Source organism: Desmodus rotundus, chromosome 9, assembly GCF_022682495.2.
Source record: "Desmodus rotundus isolate HL8 chromosome 9, HLdesRot8A.1, whole genome shotgun sequence".
Lineage (NCBI taxonomy): Eukaryota > Metazoa > Chordata > Mammalia > Chiroptera > Phyllostomidae > Desmodus > Desmodus rotundus.
The window spans coordinates 20,986,761-21,008,722 of NC_071395.1; the positions used below are offsets into that span (position 1 = coordinate 20,986,761).

General features: G+C 38.5%; 1 protein-coding gene across 1 annotated transcript in view; it reads right to left on the reverse strand.

The window, feature by feature from the left end:
• The window catches only part of DCHS2 (dachsous cadherin-related 2), a 182,067-nt gene that overhangs the window by 60,606 nt on the left and 99,499 nt on the right, over positions 1–21,962 (reverse strand). Inside the window, exons 4-9 of the mRNA XM_024568565.3 lie at positions 12,828–13,064; positions 10,694–11,710; positions 8,599–8,786; positions 7,177–7,276; positions 2,279–2,436; positions 347–1,190 (exon numbers count right to left, since the gene is read on the reverse strand). Of these exons, the coding sequence (XP_024424333.2) occupies positions 347–1,190; positions 2,279–2,436; positions 7,177–7,276; positions 8,599–8,786; positions 10,694–11,710; positions 12,828–13,064 (2,544 nt within the window). The remainder of the gene's footprint in view (positions 1–346; positions 1,191–2,278; positions 2,437–7,176; positions 7,277–8,598; positions 8,787–10,693; positions 11,711–12,827; positions 13,065–21,962) is intronic.

Genomic DNA, 21,962 nt, shown 5'->3' on the forward strand with positions numbered 1-21,962 from the left:
ATGCTAGAGCCATTGACTAATGTTGCTGAGTAGTCATATTCTACCTTTTTGCATTTTTGGTAACTTCTACCCTGTGGGACCCACAATGGTGGCAAAGAAGTTTGCTGCTGTAGATTCATCCCATGAAATGTGAGCTAGCTACAAAGCATAGGCAATATTAATGAACAGGCCAATTACAGTTGGTTCTCTGAATACAACTTCTGTGCCTATCAATATATAAGTTAAAGGCAAAATCAGGTCACATTTCTTTAAAGCTTGTTCATTTGGAACTGTCATTTTAACAGAGGGAAATGAAAAGGATAGATGTAAGCAAGTGACAGAGGCTTTGATTGACAGTGACAAATACCTGATGACTTATCAAGCATAAAGGCCATGTTTTCATTTCCTGACAGAATGCTGTATGTCACTCTTCCATTCCTTCCTTCATCGGGATCTTGGGCAGTTATGTGGTACACCAGGGAGCCCACTGTGGCATCCTCTTTGACATGCACGATGGGGAAAGACATAAAAGTGGGGCTGTGATCATTTACATCCAAAATCACCACCTCTGCCACTAGCGATCTCAGTCGCCGGTCCGTCACATTCACAGCCTGGTCGGATGCAGTTATTGTCAGGACGACAGTCGGAACTCTCTCTCTGTCAAGGGGGGATGCAGTGACTAATGTGCCAAATGAGGGGTGGATGAGAAATGGATTGGTTCCGGGGTGGTGGGATTCAATGAAGTATTGGATTCTACTGTTCAGAAAGCTGCCATCTCCATCTTTGGCATTGAAGACGTGCACCAGAGTTCCTATGGGGACATTCTCTTCTACGCTTATCACAATGAACTCATCCTGGAAAGATGGGGAATGGTCGTTCTGGTCCTCCACATCAATACTGAGGAAGACTGTGCTGTGCAGGGGAGGGGTTTTGCTATGGTCCTTAGTAACCACCCTGAAAAGATAATGAGATGTCATCTCATAATCAAGTTCTTTAGAAAGGAACAAGTCCCCTGTTGAGCTGTTGATTTCAAAGTGACCATCCTTGTCCTCTGCAGTGATACTAAAATGCAGTTTTCCATTATGATGTTGTTGGAAGTGATCAGGTGACTTTACCAAGCTCATTATTTTTGCAGGTTTCAAGTTTTCTGGTATAACTAAATGTCTGATATTCTGAGAAATGGTGGTTCTCCCTTTGGATAGTGGTATCACCTGAAATAAGAATTAAAAAAAGTTGTTAACCTGAGGTATTTTTTTTTGACAGTTGAATCAGTACATGTGATGATGCTATTTTAGAAAATAGTTCCTTCTATTTGTGTGAAATACATATGTTACTTGGTGATAAAATTCATTTTTATTATATAATTCCAGTGTGCCTGTGATGATTGAAAATGGCATAACATCCAGGAGATAAGAAAGTACAAAATTTTCCACTTCCTGTTTGTTCTAATCTGTGAAATGAGATGCAGCTTCATTGGTGAGGCCATACTATACATTATAGTTAAGCTGAACAGCAGTCTTGTGATTCTTCAGTAAGAATGTGGAATAGCTAGTTCTCCCAACTACTCTAAATCCTAGAGACCAATACATCCATAATGACAACATCTGTGTTCATTTATGAATCGTGTGTCTTTGTTTATCTGCAACCAGGGACTTGAGGAATTACGATATAGAATTTTCTCCTAACACACACATCCTCTATCAATAAAGAATATAATTTGGAAACAGAACTCTTGGGGCTATATAGTCTTGATTTTTATACATGCCAATATTAATATTACTGATTTTCATGCACATGAACAAAGAAATGCCTTTGCACAGTCCTCTTATTTTTGACTCGCTGGTGTAATTTTTTCCTACGATGAAGACTTCCCACAACTTGTTGGCTCATTCTGATTATAGTAACGCCTTAGAATATGGATCCCAAGTGACTTTCCTAAGTTTAAAAATGATTACTGGCCATTTGTTTATGTAAAAGTTTCTCTGGCAAGTTTACCAGCTCTTCGCAACTAGAAAAAAGTAAAAGAAAAGACATTTTTTTGTTGTTTATTAAGACAAAGCAACAAAGGCTTATACAGTGATGAAGGTAAATATCTTCTCAAGACCTGTGCAAAGTTCAAATAAAAATTTACTTGAGTCTAATCATTTCTCTAGTGATAATAAAAAGGCACACATGTGTGCAATGCTCTCTAAAAATAGTATTTGTACATTTAGTGTATCTTCACTCTCTATAGTTGTATAGAAATCCAATGGCACCTGAGAACGCCCTTCTCCCTTTTGTGGCGATGACAGACCATTACCTGAATATTAATAACTGCCTGTCCTTGCAGAGGAGGCGCGCCCTGGTCCCTGGCAATTACAGTCATCCTGTAGGAAGGTCTATAATCATAGAGAAGTACTGTGGTCGTTCTGATTTCACCACTGTTGGTGTCAATCTTGAAGTGATCAGACCTATCTTCTATACACACACACACAAAATTAAGAAATTAATGTTAATTGACAATGCAGAAAACAGAATTAATTAATCCAAATACATCTGTGATTATTTGGAAGATATATTTGTGTTAAGCTCTGTGAGAGACTAAACGCAAAAAGTAATACTAAAAATGTATATAAGAAACAGAACAGATATTTCAAAAATTTAGTATGGAATTTTAAAACATATAAATAAGTAGACAAAGTGATATAGTGGACTCTCCCGTGACTATCACATTGCTTCAATAATTGTCAACTCATGGCCGGTCTTAATTTCCCATTCATATATTTCCCTTTGCTATCCTTTCCTGGTGTATTTAAAAATTATGTTTATACTCTACTGTAGTCTAGTGAGTGTGCAATAGTATTATGTCTAAAAAATGTATGTATATTAATTAAATAATTTATTGCTAAAAAATGCTAACCATCTACCAGGGGTGTCCAACGTTTTGGTGTCTCTGGGCCACACTGGAAGAAGAAGAGTTGTCTTGGGCCACACATTAAATACATTAGGACAAGTAATCACAAAAAAATCTCATAATGTTTTAAGCAAATTTATGATTTTGTGTTGGGCCACATTCACAGCCATCCTGAGCTGCATTTGGCCCATGGGCCACAGGTTGGACACCCCTAATTCAGCAAGTTGTAATATTTTTTCTGGTGGAGGGTCTTGCCTGATGGCAATTGCTGCTGACTGATCGGTGTGGTGGTTGCTGAAGGCTGGGGTGACTCTGGCAATTTCTTAAAATTGGGCAACAATCAAGTTTGCTGCATCGATTCACTCCCTTCATGAACAATTTCTCTGTTGCATGCAATGCTGTTTGATGGCATTTTAGCCCCAGAAAAAAATGTCTTGCATAACTGGAATCAATCCTTTCAAACCCTGCTGTTGCTTCATCAACTAGGTCTATGTCATATTCTAAATCCTTTTTCCGTTTAACAGTCTTCAAAGCATCTTCATCAGGTGTAGATTCCATCTCAAGAAATCACTTTCTTTGCTCATCCGTAAGAAGCAGCTCCTCATCTGTTCAAGTTTTGTCGTGAGATTGCAGTAATTTAGTCACATCTTCGGGTTCCACGTAAAATACTAGTTTCTTAGTATCTCCACCACATCTGCAGGTACTTCTTCCACTGAAGTTTCGAACTCCTCAAAGTCATCCATGAGGGTTCTAATCAACTCCAAGCTCCTGTTAATGTCAATATTTTGACCACTTTCCATGAAGCATAAATGTTCTTAATAGCATCTAGAATGAGGAATACTTTCCAGAAGGTTTTTAGTTGATTTTCCCAGATCCATCACAGGAACCACTATAGCATCTATGGAAGCTATAGCCTTCTGAAATGTACTTCTTAAATAATGACTTGAAAGTCAAAATTACTTCTTGGTCAATGGGCTGCAGGACGGATATTGTATTAGCAAGCATAAATACAACAATTAATCTCCTTGTATATCTCCATCAGAGATCTTAGGTGACCAGGTGCATTGTCAATGAGGAGTCATATTTTGAAAAGAATCTTTTTTTCTGAGCAGTAGGTCTCAACAGTGGGCTTAAAATATTCAGTAAAGCGCCATGTTGTGAGCAGATGTGCTGCAATCAGGCTTTGTTGTTCCGTTTTTAGAGCACAAGCAGAGCAGATTTAGCACGATTCTTAAAGGCCCTAGGATTTTCAAAATGGTAAATAAGCACTGGCTTCAGCTTAAAGTTACCAGCTGCATTAGCCCCTAATTGGAGAGTCAGCCTGTCCTTTGAAGCTTTGAAGTTAGATATTGACTACTCTTCTCTGTGTAGAAAGTGCTATATGGCATCTTATTCCAATAGAAGGCTGTTTTGTCTATATCTAAAATCTATTGTTTTGTATAGCCATCTTCATTAATTAGCAAGATCTTCTGAGTAAGTTGCTGTAGCTTCTACATCAGCACTTGCTGCTTCACCTTAAACATTTATGTTAGGGAAACAGCTTTCTTCCTTAAACCTCATGAGCCAACCTCTGCTAGCTTCAAACTTTTCTTCTGCAGCTTCCTTACCCCTCTCAGCCTTGATAGAGTTGAAAAGAGTTAGGGCCTTGCTGTGGATTAGACTTTGGCATAAGGGAGTGTTATGGCTGGTTTGATCTTCTATCCAGACCACTGAACTTTCTCCATATCAGCAATAAGGCTGTTTCACTTTCTTATCATTTGTGTGGTCACTGGAGTAGCACTTTTAATTTTCTTCAAGAACTTTTCCTTTGCATTCACAACTTGGCTAACTCTTTGGAATAAGAGGTCGAGCTTTCAGCTCATTTCAGCTTTTAATGTACCTTCCTCACTAAGCTTAATCATTTCTATATTTTGATTTAATATAAGAGACCTGAACTCTTGTTTCACTTGGACACTTAGAGGACACCGTAGCACTAATAACTGGAGATTTCAGTATTTTTTGAGTCTCAGGGAACAGGAAGGCTTAAGGAGATGTAAAGAAGAAACAAGGACAGTGGGTCCGTGGAGCAGCCAGAACACAAAACACTCATCAATTAAGCTCACTAGCTTACCTGGGCATGGTTCATGGCATCCCGAAACAATTACAATAGTAACACCAAAGATCACAGACCACCGTAACAAATATAACAATAGTGAAACACTTTAAAATAGTATGAGAATTACCAAAATGTGACACAGACAGGAAATGAGCAAATGTTTCCAAAAATGTTGCTGATAGAGCTGCTCAACACGGGGTTGCCATAGCCTTATATCGGTAAAACAAATGCAGTATTTGCAAAGAGCAATTAAGTGAACTGCAATAAAATGAGGTATTCCTGCATTAGTTGTGATTTCTATGCTTGTTCCATTTACTTTACTCTCACAAGGACACTGTAGAATACTTTCATTGAATGTGATACATATCTTCATTCCTATTATATTGATTTTTTAATCTTATTTATATTTTGCAGTTGCCTCAATTTTGGAATTAGATAAGGGAAAAACAAAGGTATGAATGACATGATTTTGATATTGCTATGCCATATTTTTATATTTCTATACCCCAAGTATCACTTTATAAGCTAAGTTTCTTTTTAAAATTAATATTTCAAACATTCAGGAATATATGAGGAACATCCATGTAAACATCTTCCAAATCCATTCCCAATATTTCTTTTAAAAAATGTTTGAAGAAATGACAGAGTTTAAGTACAGAAGAGGACCTGTGTATACTTCTAAAGCTCATTACCCTCCTCCTTTCTGTAGACAGCCCCTTTTCTAAAGTAAGGGTTTGTGTTTCTAGTCATATATCCATGAATAATATATAGCCTGTTTTAAATTTATAAGTAATGCTATGATATCAGGATTATAGCTTAATTTATTAATCTGCATGTATATGTTTGTGTGTATTTTCTTCACCCCAGTTTGTTTTACAAGTACACCAAAAAATATGTTCTCCTCCCAGCCCAAATTTAAAAAGGAACAAAAAAAATGAAACAAAGATCTCATGGACTGACCCTCGAATGCATGTTAGCCAAGCCTGTTTTTCTTTTCTCCAGGACCAGATTAGAATAGGCTCAGGGGTGGGGAGAGAACGCCGAGTGGTGACTAATGGGAGGAGAAATGAAAAAGGAGAAGGCATCTCTGAAGCGGAGAAGAGGGCCCAGAAAAAGGGGAGTCCTCAGTGTGGTTCTGCAGCAGGCCCATTGTCTCCAAACCGCCCCCCATGTCTTCCTGCGGGGACTGCACCTGCCCCATCAGGAACACGACAGGCCTTTCATTTCATTCTTTTTTCCTGTCTTTGTTAATGTTTTGTAATTTTCTACATAAAAGTCTCAAACATCTTTTACTGGAGTTTTCCTGCCTGTGCTCTAATCAGGATAATCCTGATTTCAGAAGTTTTGAAACTTACGTAATTTGAGGGTCCCTCCTTAAGGAAAATAGAACAATATTACAAATACAAAATACTCACTAGTTCCCGCCCCACCCTTGAAGAGCCTGGGCAAGTGAAGGAATCCGAAGCTTCAACTTTGTGGTGAATGAGGTCTTTGAAGACCTGCTTCGTTTTTTAAGTGCTAGAGACTTTTGTACAGTGACGTTGTTCCCAGAAATTTCGCATCTTGTCAATTCCAATAGTTGGCCCGTGGCCTCCTTTGCATTTTCATGTAGACAACTTATCTGCAGGTAAGGGCAATGCTGTCTCCTGCTTTCTCACGTTTTTGTCAAACACGACAAAGCACTGACTGTCTTAAGATCATGTAAAAACACAATGTCAACTCAAGTTAATCACTGGAACACATCCGAGGTCCGTAGGTTCCGAAATATAAACACAGAAGCACACCTGCCTCTATCAAGTTCCCACGTACACATGAATCATGTACATGTGTGACATTTTCCAGGTGTGATTTACTCTAACCTTGAGAATAGTTAGTCTTCATAGAGATTCATAGATGCTCGGTATTCATAATCATATTTCTTATACTAATCCCACTTTCCACTAACTACTACTTTCCTTTCAATAAATGTTGATTCACACTTCAGATTATTAAAAATTATTCATTTAAGGTGGATGGTAAGTGGGTTGTTTTTCACTAAATTTTAAATTTTTTTAAATATAAAGGTGATTCTAGACAATAATAAATGTATTTTGTTTGTAATTTGGTGTTATTTTCAGTGTTAACTATGTTCCCAGAAGGAGAGAGACCGTTAATAAACAACAGAGAAAATTCTAAAGGCTCTTAGTTCTTTATGGGTAGTGACGTTTACCTGAAGATACTGAGTATATAACTTCTGCATTGTTTCCTTCATCAAGATCCTTTGCAAACACAGTTGTAACCAACATATTTACTGGCTGACCTTCCAGAACCTGTCAATAAAACCAACAGCTTAGAAATCACTCGATGAAAGTTTTCAAAGAGAAAGCAATGAACTTAAGTGAAGGAAGACACTACAACTAAGCATTTGAAAAAACTATTTTAGGTCCACATATAATTCAAATGTCTACCATATAAAACTATATGGATATAAATCTGTGAAAATAATCCACATTACAATTTAAATCTTTTACACAATTTGAACAAATTATCTACAGCAGTTGAACTAACTCTGAGGGGTGAAAACGAAAATCAAATTAACTAAACAATCTTAGATTTTGAATGTATTTTAAGAATTCTAGCATTTTTTCATTCACCACCCTCTCAGGGTGTTTTTCTAAAGATTGTTGTAAGGTCTAAAATATACAAAAGATAAACAAAAACTTTATTTCAGGAAACATACCTCATTCAGGAAAGATAACTAAGTAACAAACTTTCCTAGAATATTGAAATTTACATGTGGAGTTGAACTCTGTGTTTAAAAATCCTACTCCCTAATTAAGCCATAAGATATTTTAATGACATGATTAAAGTCATAATGATAATATCATATTTTGCTTTGGTAAAATTTTCTTTAAATATGACTCTGGAAGATGAGTTTAGAGCTATTAACTTCCTCAGCACCCTACGCATATCTGAGCACAATTTGAATATCCAATTCAGTTTGGGAGCCATAGCTTCCAAATTTTTTATTCATATAACCCATTCATTTTTAAAAAGTATGAGCACCTCCAAGATATGTGTACTTACTACTTATGTTCATGAACTAATATGCTAATTCATTGTGAACATTATAAAACACACAAAAACATAGCAAGGAAAAACATGAGATCATCTAAATATAATGAGAAGTTTCTGCATGTGTCCTCAAAAAGATCAGCTTTTATAATCTCTGGATATGCGTCTCTCCACATGAGAGCCACAGCTTGTTCCGCTCCCTCTCACGGCCCATCTTCGCGACGTGCACCGATGGCTCCGGAGGAGCTCTGCACAAGGAGAGGCATGCCCATTATCGGAGCAACAGTCCTGGGCTGAGCGTAATAACGGGGAACCATTGTGTTTGTATACAAAGGGCAGAACTCCATTAATCATAAAACAGCTGGATGTTAGACCACAAATGGCACATACAACCATTTTATTTTTTTTAAATGGGACTTTTTTGGACATGCACACAATTTCTAGGTCGTCTAGAAATGAATGTACTGCCACACTGTGACTAATTTGATACATTCATGCTTTTTACCACAAGATGGTGCTCAACACAAATATCTAAGAACACTACAAGTTCATTGCAAGGCTGTTGCACCCCACAAACCTTGATGTGTAATTCCTTCCCGGGGAAGCACTGTGGGAAGTACGGCCTGTTATCATTGACGTCAGTGACTGAGACATAAACCACCATGCTGGCATTTCGTGGGGGGGAGCCGTGGTCGGTCACGAGGACAGTCAGCTGATGGTGCACCTGCCGTTCGTGGTCCAGTGCCACCCCACTGATCAGCTCACCTGAGGAACGCAGGGAGAAAAGAGGCCGACACTGTACCAACATCTGGCATTGAGCACTGCACTCAAGGTCTTTTGGGAAAAGGAAAATCAAACACTATCAACCTCAGAGTGAAAGAACAACTTCCAACACCGTGTACATTCGTAGTTTGACTCTACTGTTGAATTTTCTGGTTTCTCCTAAAAATGCCACTTTGAATTTTCCATTCTTTGTACTTCAACTTAGCTACCATCAACCATTTGAATTAAAACTGAATTCATAGAAGTAGATGATAAAATACTCTGTGAGAATTCAGAAATAACTCAGAAGATTTTACACCACAGCATCTCCCCCTTCATACTGCTACACAGAATACCAGAAAGAAGCTCCTCAGCTCGCACATCACAGGCTCTGAGTCTGGGTCCCAATTTCTCCATCTGAGACGCAGAAGGACCCCTCCGAGCCTACTTCCCATTGGCAGCAAGTGCATTCATACATTTAGAAGCATTCTGTAGCCTGCCAATCATTACACACATGGCTGCTGTTATCATCTCTTTAAAACAATGGTATCTCCCCAAGAATCTAATATATCCTGCCGGCTATGATTTTTATTTTATATGTACAGTTCTTCATCATTATCTCACAAAATATATGTGTAACAATGGATAGTGACTTCCCAAATAACTCTTGATGCTTTACAAGCCTTATTTTACACACTCTTGCTCAGAACTCACTTCTAGGCAATGTTCCTAACACTTCAGCATTGGAGACTCGGACACAAAATTGTGACTGCCTCCACCTACTGTCAAGGGCCATTACAGGCCAAGGGCTCTGTCTGGTCTGAGCATGTCAGGAACTACCTGCTTTATTCATGGTCAGGAAGCCACGCTCTGAGGCGAAGCTACTTGCTCAAAGCCATGCAGCAAAACTAAGAACACTGGGACCCGTGCTCCTGCATAGCTGTGCAGTGTGTGACCTGCGGAGGGGAACCAGATTCCGAGTGAATGCGAGCTGGATTCCAGCTCCCCAGTCATCTCTGTGAGCTAGTGCCCTGGGGAAAAGCTCCATCTGCTGGAGGATGGAGGGAAGGGCACCTTTTCCCAATTCACACAGCAGGGGTCTCTGGAATAAAGTTAATCAGAACTGAATTCAAATTCAATGCATTACTGGGCATGGGGCGTCGTTTGCACAGGCCACAATGTCCATGGTACCTGCAGGAACTGCACCAAGTGGTGACCACTTCTCCTTCTAGCTCTGTGACCTTGGGCATGTTAGTTGAGCTGTCAGAGTCGGTTTCCCCAGCTACACAGTTGTACCATGAACATATTTCATTTGTGAGTGGTTTCAGGGATTAAATAAAGTCCTTGTAAATCTATACAATTTTTGAACACCTTTACATTTAGCTTTATAATATTTATAATAACACTTTTATACTTAGTTCCATAATTAAGTATAGAAGACTCGAAAGAACTCACTGTAAGAGTCTGTCCAAACCCTTATCAAAGTGAGAATGGAAAAAGTATGTCAGTGAAGTGGTTTTGAAATCTTGGATTGATTTCTACTTTTACATCAATGACACTTATATTTAACGAAATATTATTTGACTTTTTAAAATTTAGAAATGAAAAAGGTTGGTGAAAAAAATTAGACTTTACAAAAGGATTTATTCAATCCAGTTCTGACTGTATCTCTAATTTAGAATAAGAGCCATATATTAGCAATATGTGGGTGAGACGCAAGAGAAGTATGAATCATTGTAGATAAAATTCTATTCATTTTCACCTCATGTTAAAATCACAGAACTATAATCAATATGGTGTGTACTAAAACTGTGATTCTAACTATATGTTTGTACTAATGTTATAACTAGAAGATTTGGGTTCTGTCAATTCCAGTTTGAAAGGAATAAGTGGAAGCTACAAAATGCTACCTGTATGAGGATTCATCTTGAAGAATTTTCCATCAGACAAAAGGAAATATGACAGCTGTCCATTCTTTCCCGAGTCTCCGTCAATTGCTGTAATTTTGCCTATTACCCCTTGGGGAAGGGGGCTCTCCTCCACTTTCAAAAACAACACATCATGCAAGAAGGCAGGGGAATTGTCATTCTCGTCCAGAACATGCACAATTACTGAAGTGCTCACATTGTGTGACAATCTGTCCCCCGGGATCCGGGCAAACACTCTGAAATTATATGTTTGGGTGGATTCATAGTCGAGCTGTCGCCGCAAATAAATCCAACCCGTGTAAGGGTGAACGGCAAACACAGCAGAGTCTGCGCTGGGCTCCAGCGAGTACAGAAGCTGGGAGGTTCCCCGCTGTGGGCCCAGCGGGTAGGCTTGTATTTGCAGTATTCGGGTCGTCAGCGAGAGAGACTCGCTAACTTCCACTTGATAGACCAAATTTCCGAAAATCAAGGATGGGCTCGATTCTTGTTTCTCGATAACGACTGTCAGCACGAACAGGGATGCTCGGGGAGGAACGCCGAGGTCCTGGGCCATGACAGTTAGCGTGTGCTTCTGGGGCATGCCGCCGTCCAGACTGCCATTGAGGTACACCACCCCCAGCCCGGGGTCAATGGAATAGATGCTGGGATTCTGGCTGGCCAGGGAGTAGCGGATGAATCCGTTCCAACCGCTGTCCTTGTCCTCCGCACGCGCACGGTACACGGCTGTGCCAGGCAGTGCGATCCAGGGTACTGTTACCTCGTCGGAGGCTTTAGGAAACACTGGGTGGTTGTCATTGACGTCGATTACAGTTATGTTGACCTCTGTGCTGCTGCAGGCTGGCGGGCTGCCGAGCTGTGCCTGGACGGTGAGCACAAACACGGGCTGCGTCTCGTGATCCAGAGGCTTCTGGGTTCGAATGGTGCCTAGCCACGGGTGAACGGAGAACTTCCCGTGCACATCGCCAGAGGAGATTCTGTAAAACACTGGCTCTGAGGAATCTGAATAAAAAAGGGGAAGAAAAAAAGGAAGAATAAAAGGATGAAGCAAGCACTGTATGTCAAAAGAATGTACCTACTGGGAACACTAACATCTGAAAATATAATATTAATGTGTACTACATCTACAGAGAATACAATGCAACATCTTACGTCTTGCTCAGCTCTCCAAGGCCTGTGGAAAGTGGACACATGGTTTAACATGCTTTCATGGATAAAGGTAACGTCCAGTGGACAAAAAGCAAGGCACAGCTTTCACTCTCTCTCTTCATCCCTCTTGCATGAGGTAAAAGGATAAGAAAATTATTTGGATGTCTCTTTAATACATTTGAGGGAGCCAAGTTAAGTTTATGTTGCTGTTTCTCTAAGATATCTACCTACGAATGGCAACTCCCCTTCACCAACGCTGAGGGAAGGGACAGAGGGAGGGAAAGGAGGGGACTGGGAGCAGGGTAGAGCACTAATCCCCGTCTAGGGATCTCTCCTGCAAAGAGACTTCTACAAGTCGCCCAAGGGCACTGCTTTAGTATTACCTGGACTTGCAAAATACTGTAAATCGTTCCAATTGATAGCAAAAGAGAAATGTTTAATAAATTTTTTTTAATATATAATCTTTATTAAATTTTTTCCATTACCATTTCATCCCCTTATACTTCTCTCCCTCAGATAAAACATGCTTTATATCTAAGCTGAAATACTGTTCAAACTTTTAAAATGAGGCAAAATGGTGTACAGTTACCTGCAAAGTTGTACAGTAGAAAAAACAGTGTAAATGATACAGTAGAAAAAAGATATTAGGATATAGTTTTGTAAAAAAATTTTAAAAGTGTGTGTGTGTGTGTGTGTTTGGGGAGTGGGATGTAGGAGATGTGTGCTTTCCACATTATGAGGGTTTTTTGTTTTAAACTTTCTTTTAAAAGTACCTATTATTTTTGTGACTAGAAACAATTATAGGATAGAAATAATGTTGAAGGACAAAGACCAAGCCACAGACTGTGTGTTCTCCCTTCATTCTTCTTGCATGGAGAGGGGAGATTCAATATAAGGCTATACAGCCTAACAAAATACAGGGGATGTTCCAATAGGGGATTTCAATGCAGCATAAGGAGGGAATACTTACTCAAGGACTCTTTTGCTTTCACTGTTCCAACAGGACTGTCTTCGGACACATCTTCATAAACTGAGAAGGTGTACTTAGGCCTTTCAAATTCAGCCGGTGCCAGAGCTGTCTGAAGAATGTGTATGGTAACGTCAGCATTAATGGCAGATAGGAGCCCGCCACCATCTCGAGCACGGACCATCAGCAGAAGTGTAGAGGATTCCAAATGACTAAGGGTGGATGATAAGTAAATAATTCCTGGGGAAGGGAAAAAAAGAATTAAAAAACAGATAACATGCAATAAATACTGATGAGCAATAGAACATCTGATCTGTCGATTGTACTGTGATGGTTAATTTTATATTGACCTGACTGGGCTATGGAGTGCCCATGTATTTGTTCAAACAGTATTCTGTGTGTTTGTGTGAGGGTGGTTCTAGATAAATGATACAGACATAGATACAGACATAGATACAGACATAGATACAGACATAGATACAGATACAGATACACAGATACATAGATACAGACATAGACATAGACATAGATACAGACATAGATACAGACATAGACATAGACATAGATACAGACATAGATACAGACATAGATACACAGATACAGACACAGATACATAGATACAGACATAGACATAGATACAGACACAGATACAGACACAGATACAGACATAGATAGAGACATAGACATAGACATAGATACAGACACAGATACAGACACAGATACAGACATAGATAGAGACATAGACATAGACATAGATACAGACATAGATATAGATAGATGTAGATATAGATATAGACATAGATATAGATATAGAGCTGCTATTGAATTCATTTCTCTGGAGAACGCTGACTAATACATCCACTTTCCAAAGATTTAAGCATATTTGCAAAATGACGGTCCAGAATCTGTCAAGTAAACAATGCTTTCTTAGAGCTTAAACATCGGACATCTCAGAAGTGTATCAATTCAATGGAAAAACATAAATTGTGATGCCTTTGTCAGGCCTGACTAGCATATCACCCACCCAGAATGTCATGTCAATGAAGGCCACTAGTAAGAAACGGCTGTCACAGACGGGCCCGAGATAACACACTTTGTTATGTGTCCACATCGAAGCACTGCACCAATGTTAACTATGATAAAGAGTGCTTAGCTTGGAACCTCACGTACATAGTAGTCATTCAGAGAATAAATTGACCAGGCAGAGGGTCGAGAGTCCTACTTTCCCAACGGAAGTGCCTGGTTAAAAATTTTTTTCCATGCTTTTTAAAACAGCGATTGATCATACAAGGTAAATTTTTCCGATCTCAGTTTTTCACTAGGTTTTGAAAAGAAAAGGCTCATTATCTTATTCCTCTATGTCTCATTTCAAAGCAGTCTTAAAAGTAAGGTCTTCACGCTCGGGTGTCTGTATTAATATATTTTATACCCACATACATATACAGTTGTATACACATACACATGTACATATACTAACACATGTGATATACATATATACACACACACACGAAAATATATATACAACTGCTGATCTACCCCAAATTCTTCTGTAATGATGGGATAGTCAATATCGTATGAACAAGAAACCTGTTCATCAATTGCTAAGCCCAGAACTTAGTTTAACGTGGTATAGACTGGTAAGATACTTGGGCAAAAAAAAGCTACAAACACTTTCCAGAGGAATCTACCTTCATCCCCAAGGTTGAAAGAATTCTCTCAGATAAAGATCCAAGCCTGCAGTAAAACACACACACACATACACACAACACCTGAGGAAATATGTTAACATGAATGAGACTGACTACCAACAGCAGATGTTGACTGGGAAAGGCTTCAAAAAATATAAATGGACAAAATGCTCTGGTTAAAAGACAAATTTTTTCAGAATGGATTTCAAGATAAATCCAAACACATGTTTACGAGAAACGTGCCTGACAAAAAAAAGGGTACAGACGGAAGGAAGGGAAAGGTGGGCGGCGGGATGTCGTCTCCAACCTCATGCTCTTCACCTCCTACAGTCACGGTGACCTCTTGGTTTTGGATTCTTCCCTTTGGTCACATCATAGTTTTCTCTCGCCTTTCCTAAAAATTCCCAGGATTCCTACAATGGTCCTACCTACTCTTCAAAGTTCTAAGCATTTCTCTATTATAGGCATTTCTCTTTGTTCTGTTCTCTGGAGGGTCTCAAAGGGTGTTTCTTGACCACCTGCATTAAGTCACCAGGTGTACTTGCAAAATCAAAATTTCTAGGCTCTTACACAGAGATTCCGATTTGTAGATGTGGGGAAGGACCCAGGAGGTGCATTTTTCACAGGCTCCACCAGGACTTTTTATTGACTCTAAAATTAAAAAACCATTGTAATGTACTCTCTTCAAAATATTCATATGTTCTTTGATAGGTGCTTATCCTAGTTTCTTCCCATGTCTTCCCACCTGACTTAGAGTTCCATGCCTCTTTCTGGGTGGCATTTATCAATTTGCCTTCAGTTGGATCATCAATCATCATAGCTAAAATTTAAAAATTATGTATGACTCATCATCTTTCATTAATAAATCAGTCACCATTCTTATATTTCCCTCTTAAAGTACCCTCGATTAGTTTTTATTACTATCTCCTTAACACAAACCTCTAAACTTGACCCTTAGATAATAATATCCGGCTGTCATAAACATGTACGACACATTACATACTTATGTAATCAATCTGTGTTTCCTGTTAACCAATATGTATGTCTTATTCAAATGTTCTAGTCCTAAGACCCACCTAGCACACTGCCGCCAGGGTAATTGTCCTGAAATGTCACTTTCCCCACAATGTGCCAGTGCTCGAAACCTTTATGTCATTCTCATTTTCTTGTAATAATCAAAGTTAAACTTCTCTGCCATGGTTTTCAATTCCTCCATAAGTCGTCCCCCTTGCTGTAGCTCCTCATCATTCTGTAGCCCATCTCCCCACTTCAGACACGATGCTAGCTGGCTGCCATAAACTTGACAAGTATGAAAAGGGAGCACAGCTCAGGGGATGCAGTCATAGAGCGACTTTACTTCTTTCTCCTATTGCAATTTATTTTGTACGGCAAATCCTCCTGCCCCTAAGTCAAAATTCAAGAAGCTCTTACATCTTCTACAATCACTATCAACCAATTAAAATTCTGTTACTTGAGTCACACAATAGTCTCGATTTAATAGCTGGAATAGAAAGGCCCACACGATGATCAGGAGGCCAAGATGAGAGTCCAGGTGGGGCACCGGCTGTGGGTCGGAAAGAGTGGGCCTCTCTCTTTCTCTTCTAGCTTGCTTCAGACCCCTAATCTGCAGCTGCCTTAGCAGGGATGAGCACATCTGTCTTCAGACTTCATTCACTGGTTCCTTCTCTCCTGCAGAGCTGGCCATGCTCAGAGCTTCTCCCTCTGGCCCTTTCGGGGCAGGGTCTGAAACAACTCCGCACCAGCTATCTCTGTCACAAATGACCCGCATCCAGGAAAAACAGTTAAGTACCCTTTGCCTTTACAAACTCCTGGAGCACAGTGTGTCTCCACCCCAGAGACTTCTCCTTTGGTCCCTCAATTCCCTCTTTAGATTTCTCAGGAGAGAGGCTGACTTGAGCCTGCTAGCTCCAAACAGCAGGGAACACACAAGTTCTCCCAGTACTCATTGTTAAGTATAGATATACCACCCTAGGGGAAACCCACAAACCCACAGCAGGTGTCTACAAATTAGCAACCCTTTTATCTCTAATTTATCAATCTTTTATACCTTCGACAGGTGGGTTAAAGTTCAGGAGAATAGTAAGACTTGTTTTCTAGTACCTCCTTTGGCAATCCTTCATAAAGCAAGACAGGAAGGATGACTTAGGCCATTAACTGGGTGAAGATGTGAGTATGGGAAGAGGAGAGGAGAGGGAACAATCAACCTCAGCAAAAGAAAAAAATACGCAAGGTGCCTGCAGAAGGAAGCACGGCATAGGGAAGGAGGGGGAGGAGGAGGAAGAGAAAGGCAGAGGAAGAAGAGAAGAAGTAGTTGGTGTGAGGAAGGAGTACAAAGATTGAAGAGAAGAACTATCTCCTGAAGCCACACCGGAAGGCAGGCAGACCATGGAAGGCCTGGTTGACCAAAAGGAGGACTTGGTCTTCAGCCAAACAGCCATAGGAAGTCATTAAAGATTTTAGGCAGGGGAGCAAAATGACCAAATCTGTCTTTTTATATTTGAACAAGGTCCATTTAATGCTTACATGTATAAATGTTACTAGTCTTCCTGGAAGCCAATGACTACTTTAGCTGGCCTTCAAAGTCAATTTTGTATAGCAGAACAATTTCTACTAGAGACCAGGAAGAAACTAGTGAATTTCTTTGAACACTCACCACTTAGACGAGGAAAGTATTAAAATTAAGTTCATTCTTCTATATGCTGAACTTTTCAAAACATTCACTTTTTTTGATGTTTGAATGTAAAAGTAACTAGAAAACTTATTTACTTGAATTTAACATTCTTAAATAAACTGAGCTGTCTGATAAAGTTAAGGAGCCAGAAAATGTAGCTTTATAATATATAATACATGTAAAAATGTATAATATATAGTAAATAATGAAATAGGTAAATAAAATAAATAGCTGTCTATATATTTTGTTAGCTTAAAATTTATACTATATTTTAATATTTTTAAGTACAGAGATTAATTGGCTCTCATTTTTTCATAACTCCTGAAAATCATCATTAACCACACATTCAGGGAACCAACTTTAACTTTAAAATAAACACGGATTCTTTTACAGAGCACTGATTATTTTAGGTTTAATTACTGGGTGTTTAGATTTATACTTACCAATTATAATATACAATAATATTTGTCTGTTATCTTTATCTTGTCACTTTTTATTTAAAAGAGGACACTGTTGGAATAAAATTTATTTTCACTGATAAACTAATGAAACAACTTAAAAAGGTCTTAATTAAATTTAATGTATGTAATATCATGTTCACTAACTAAGCAATATTTACTTTCTGGATCAAACCTCCTGCAAAAGATGGGATACTCTTAACCAAGGTAGTAATTCCTAGTTGGGAAAAAATCTGTAGGTCATCACTAAAATTGTAAGCTGTGGGAGAGTTAAGAAGAAAAACAAGCACAAATCATTACCTTCACTAAACATGTAGTCTGTAAGTGTGGTTTTCTCAAAAACAAAGAAAGACTAAAAACTATGGGATATCAATACTACTTTCTGATTTGTTATTGACATTTATGATAGCTCTTATAGTCAGTTTGTGAGAATATATAAACTTATTAAATGGATGACATTATACTCTTTATTTGACACACAGATCTGGGTAACCAAGTTGTAGAGGCTGACAAAAATAGAATGGATTCAAAATTCTATCTGATATTGACAACTAAAACAATTATACAAAATTTATGAAGAACTTACGAAACTCAACACCAAAAAAACACACAATCCATTTAAAAGATGGGCAAAAGACCTGAATAGACACTTCTCCAAAGAGGACATACAGATGACATATGAATATGTCATGTTCATATGTCATCTGAGGACATCTGAGGACATACAATAGACATATGAAAGGATGCTCAATGTCACTAATCATCAGAGAAATGCAAATTAAAACCACAATGCAATATCACCTTACAGCTGTCAGAATGGCCATCATCAATAAATCAACAAAAAACAAATGTTGGCAAGGATGTGGATAAAGAGGACCCCTCATGCACTGTTGGTGGGAATGCAGACTGGTGCAGCCACTGTGGAAAGCAGTATGGAGATATCTCAAAAATTAAAAGTAGAACTAGTAATTCCACTTCTGGGAACATATCCAAGGAAACACTAATTCAAAAAAACATATGCACTCCTACGTTCATTGCAGAGTTGTTTACAACAGCCAAGATTTGGAAGCAGCCCAAGGGTCCATCAGTAGATAAAATATTACCTTTCTGGACAGCATGGATGGACCTGGAGAGTATTATACTAAGTGAAATAAGCTAGTCAGAGAAAGACCACTACCATATGATTTCTTATGCATGGAACCTAATGAACAAAATAAACTAACAAATAAAATAAAAACAGACTCATAGATATAGAGAACAGACTGACAGCTGTCAGAGGCGTGGAGTTTGGGGGGCTGCGTGAGAAAGGTGAAGGGATTAAGCAAAAAAAAAAAACACAAAAAAGAAAAACCTCAGAGACAGGGGGGTGGGGGTGGGTAGAAGAGGGTAAAGAGGGGATAAATGGTGATGGAAGAAGACTTGACCTGGGGTGGTAAACAACACACAATACAATACACAGATGATGGATTATAGAATTCTACACCCGAAGCCTATAAAATTTTATTAATGTCTCCCCAATGAATTCAATAAAAATAAAATTTAAAAAAGAACAATGAACCTGTTTTGGAAGTTTTCAATCAGTTGTGTTTACTCAATGGCAAAGAGTAAATAAATCAACAGGTAATTTGGTATTGCAATAGGCTTGTGTAGGAAGTCACAATGAGAGATCTTTTTTACGTTATCTGGTTGAAATCAATGGAACCTATATTTATCTTAGCTTTATTTTTAGTTTTTTTTAATGTCACACTAATAGAAAGATCCTTGAAATGGAAGTTCATGAAGTAAATTCAAGTGTCGGGGTTCCAACTATGTCCTTGAACAAACCACTAAGCCTCAAAGGGTTCCATTCTCTTAATTTGTAGATGGGCGTAAAAACATCTGCTTTGCTTCTCCCATAAGCTGTGTAAGGCTTGAACAGGCAATAAATGGAAAAGATGTTTGAAAGTATTATTATCTGAGACAGAGCAATGCAGGGACAGATCACAGGTCTAGGACACCAGGTTCAAGTTCAGGTCTGCCATGTACCAACCGTGCACCTTTAGGCAAGACACCACATTCTTTTCTACCTCAATTTCTTCCTCCACTATATGAGGGAGCTGAATTTTAAGGTCCCTTTCATCTCCAAGAGTCTGTGATCTTAGATTGGAAAAACACATAAGAAAACTCTCTAACATGCTTTTGTTTCCTATAAAAGTGACACATATACTGATTAGGTCCCTGTGATTAATTTTAGTCTCTGTCTTGTGAATAAAAGAAAGAATTTTTTGGCGTGAGCAGGCCCACATCCCTTAAAAAATAAGATGTGGTATTAATTTATTAACTACATATCAGAATGTTCTATATGTAGAAAAGCGACAATCATGAAGAATTATGAGAATCATTACGTGGTATGAAATCTGAGCACGAAACTAACATTAGAAAAGAATCTGCCCTTGAAAGAAAGAAAAACAGAGCCTTTGCTACATCACTGAGAGTCCATATGAAAATCCATGCACCCGTACAAACAAAAAATTACAGCTCAACATGGAGACAGAGCGTCCCTTGTCTGGCAGTTTAATTCACTCAGTTACTCTTTTAATTATCTGTTCTTCTGTAGTGCTGAACTTGGATTTTGTGTATGTCACAACTAAACATAGATCACACAACAAGAGAGGCTGCATAAGCTTTTATTATAAGATATATGAGAACAGGAATTTTCATTTTATTCACAGATGCATTCCCAACATCTGTAACAGTACATGGTGCATAGATAAATAGTCATTGAATAAATACGTATTAAAAGGATGACCTTGCTTCCGTTTTCTGGCTTGAGTAGACAAGCTACTTTCTTTTTTAGAACTTTTATTGACTTTTCTTTATGTCAACTTGTTTCTATAAAAAGAGCTAAACCACAAGAATTTAACCAACAGTTAATTTCGTGGGGAAAAATGGCTAAGCAACAACAAACAACCAACACAAATGCTGGCAATCTCTGTCACCCCAAAATAACCTGAAGTAGAAGTTATGTTTGTTTCTGCGTAAAATTACTAAATAAACAGGACAAACACAAAGGCTAAAGAACTGCTCTTTTCATGCTACTAAAGGGATACTTCAAACAATGTAGAAAAACCCTACATATATTTCATTAAATGGGATTAAAAATACACGAAAAAGAGCTATTAATAAATATGCCTCTGTGCTTCCTCCTTTTAAAGCTCAAAACACTGTGGTCTGCCTCGTGCCCACATCAAAGGAACCCAACAAACTGAGAATAAGAGAAAGGAAAACTCCATTCAATATCTTTCTCCTGATGCCTAAACGCATTTTACAAAAATGTTCTTTGAACTAACAACACACTGAGGAAACCAGAAACAGACCAGGAAGATAAACCCACGAGAGAAAACAACCATGATGTCGCCATGCCCCCTTCCAGTTTTCTCCAAAACACTGTTCTTACCAGATGAACACAGTAAGTCAAAGGCTCTATTTTTAACGCGCGAGTCTTGGTTACGCCACAAATAGGTCAATGGAAAAATCTCTTGTCTTCAGGAAAACATGAGCCTGTAACACACACTCCATAAGCTGACAGGGTAGCACGTCTGGTATAGGAAGCATCAAAATGAAAAGGCAAAGGGACCAGTGAGCCAATGAATGAATGCCTCGAAGAGAGAATTTTAGAATAACTTGGGAAGAAGTGACAAAGTAGGAATTTGCTCATCAATTCTCAAGATTCTTCTCATACAACGCAACTATATGTAACTATAAAACGATTCAACTATATAATCAATTATATAAAAACTATAAGCTACATAGTTATAAAACTATATATAAATAGGTACATTATATATATGAGTATTTATTTAGCATATATATCTAGAAAAGTGACAGCCAGCACAGACAAGCTGGAAAGAAAATGAAAGAGTTTGGGATAGTTTTGAGGAAAAACAGGGCAGGCCACAGAATCACCTACCACGGTGTGACAGGGAAAGAGGGTTTTAAATGAAGTTTTGCTCTGTATTATCAATGACACTGTCTTGTTATTTCTTACAAGAATGTAATAAGGATTTAAATCATTTTTCAATTTAAAACATGTGAGTTGTTCTTTCATTCCACAAATAGATAGATATAGATGCACTTACATATACAAATACATACACATATCTACATATATATGCAATTCCTCGAGACTGTTCCCATTGGCAGCTTCTGCAGAGATAGGCCTTACAGGCTAAGCAAGGAAGCTCAGCTTTCTGTAGGCTACAACAAAAGCACAGATCCAGAAGAGGAAAACCATAGCCCAAACAGCTCCTTGCTCTACTCT